Source organism: Myotis lucifugus, unplaced genomic scaffold, assembly GCF_000147115.1.
Source record: "Myotis lucifugus unplaced genomic scaffold, Myoluc2.0 scaffold_510, whole genome shotgun sequence".
Lineage (NCBI taxonomy): Eukaryota > Metazoa > Chordata > Mammalia > Chiroptera > Vespertilionidae > Myotis > Myotis lucifugus.
The window spans coordinates 519,324-520,866 of record NW_005871558.1 but is presented as its reverse complement, the minus strand read 5'-3'; the positions used below and the strand labels follow the sequence as shown (position 1 = coordinate 520,866).

The window sequence follows — 1,543 nt, the reverse complement described above, 5'->3', positions numbered from 1 at the left end:
GGCACGTACCTCGGTGACAGGCTCGATCCCCGGGCCGGTCGGGGTGCTTTCGGGAGGCAACCAATCGATGTGTATCCTTCATGTCGATGTTTCTGTCTCTCCCCCTCCCTTCCATTCTCTCTAAAAACCAATGGAAAAATATCCACAGGTGAGGATTAACCAAAAAGAAAAAGAAAAAAAGAAAAGCAAAACTTAAAAAGTTTGCTCTGTTTTCCTGTCGCCTGGCCTGACGGTGCCGCGTCCGTGTGGCCACGTAAGCAGCATGAGGGGCACCCTGCGCCCGTGCTGAGTGGGGCGAGCTCTGTAGACAGCTCCACCAGCAGCCATGCAGCGCGGGCCTGAGACCACCTCCTCTGGCTGCCGCAGCCCCGCCTGCGTCTGCGGTGGTCAGTGCCGGCTCTGACTCTCTAGCTGTCCTCCTACACTTCTCAGAGGAGCTGGCCGTCCCAGCTCCCTCACTGCACGGCGGCCCGGAGACTGGGCCTCGCATCTGGAAGCAGCAGTCACCCTCCTTTCCTCTTCCACACCCGCACCGCGGGGCAGGCCACCCTGGGGCCTCCGTGGCCCTGACCGTGTGCTTCCCACAGAGAAGCCAGGGCCGCGAGGAGGGCCAGGAGGAAGACCCTGACCGCTACGTCTGCAGCGGGGTCCCCGGGCGGCTGCCGGGCCTGGAGGAGGAGCTGACCCTCAAGTACGGGGCGAAGCACGTGATCATGCTCTTCGTGCCCGTCACGCTGTGCATGGTCGTGGTGGTGGCCACCATCAAGTCCGTGCGCTTCTACACGGAGAAGAACGGGCAGCTGTGAGTGGGGCCCCGGCAGGTGGGGGCGGGGCTGGGTCGGGGTGGTGGCCTCCGTGCCAGCAGCAGAAAGGAGCAGGGACCAAGAGTCCGCACCCTGGTCTGGGGCCGGTCCTCAGGCTGAGGTCGGGGCGGGAGATGGGTTGGAAGGCAGGGCAGCAGCGGGGATGGCCGACAGCACGCCCCCAGGGCAGGCGTCCAAGGCTCCTTTGGGGGGGGGGCACACGGACCAGGCAGGGACGGGCACCGAGCCCCGGCCTCCTCCCTCAGCATCTACACGCCCTTCACCGAGGACACGCCCTCGGTGGGCCAGCGCCTGCTCAACTCCGTGCTCAACACCCTCATCATGCTCAGCGTCATCGTGGTCATGACCATCTTCCTGGTCGTGCTGTACAAGTACCGCTGCTACAAGGTGAGCGCCCGCCCACCCGTCCCGCCCACCGGGTCCTCCCGCTGCCACTCCCTTGCGGTGCGTCTTATGCTGGAACCGTTGGCCTTAAAAAACCAGAGTTCCTTTTTCTCTGCAAACCAGACTCTGGTTTTTGGTGCTCTTACCTCCCCTCTCCTGCCCCTACCATGGGTTAGACCAGGGGTGGGCAAACTTTTTGACTCAGGGCCACAATGGGTTCTTAAACTGGACTGGAGGGCCGGAACAAAAGCATGGAAGGAGTGTTTGTGTGAACTAATATAAATTCAAAGTAAACCTCTTTACATAAAAGGGTCCGGTCTTTTTTTTTTTTTTTA

At 61.3% G+C, this 1,543-nt stretch overlaps 1 protein-coding gene across 1 annotated transcript in view; it reads left to right on the top strand.

The window, feature by feature from the left end:
- Positions 1–266: 266 nt before the first annotated feature.
- The window catches only part of LOC102427086 (presenilin-2), a gene marked incomplete at its 5' end in the record, with an annotated part of 11,565 nt that continues 10,288 nt past the window's right edge, over positions 267–1,543 (top strand). Inside the window, 2 exons of the mRNA XM_023745021.1 lie at positions 267–802; positions 1,070–1,211. Of these exons, the coding sequence (XP_023600789.1) occupies positions 267–802; positions 1,070–1,211 (678 nt within the window). The remainder of the gene's footprint in view (positions 803–1,069; positions 1,212–1,543) is intronic.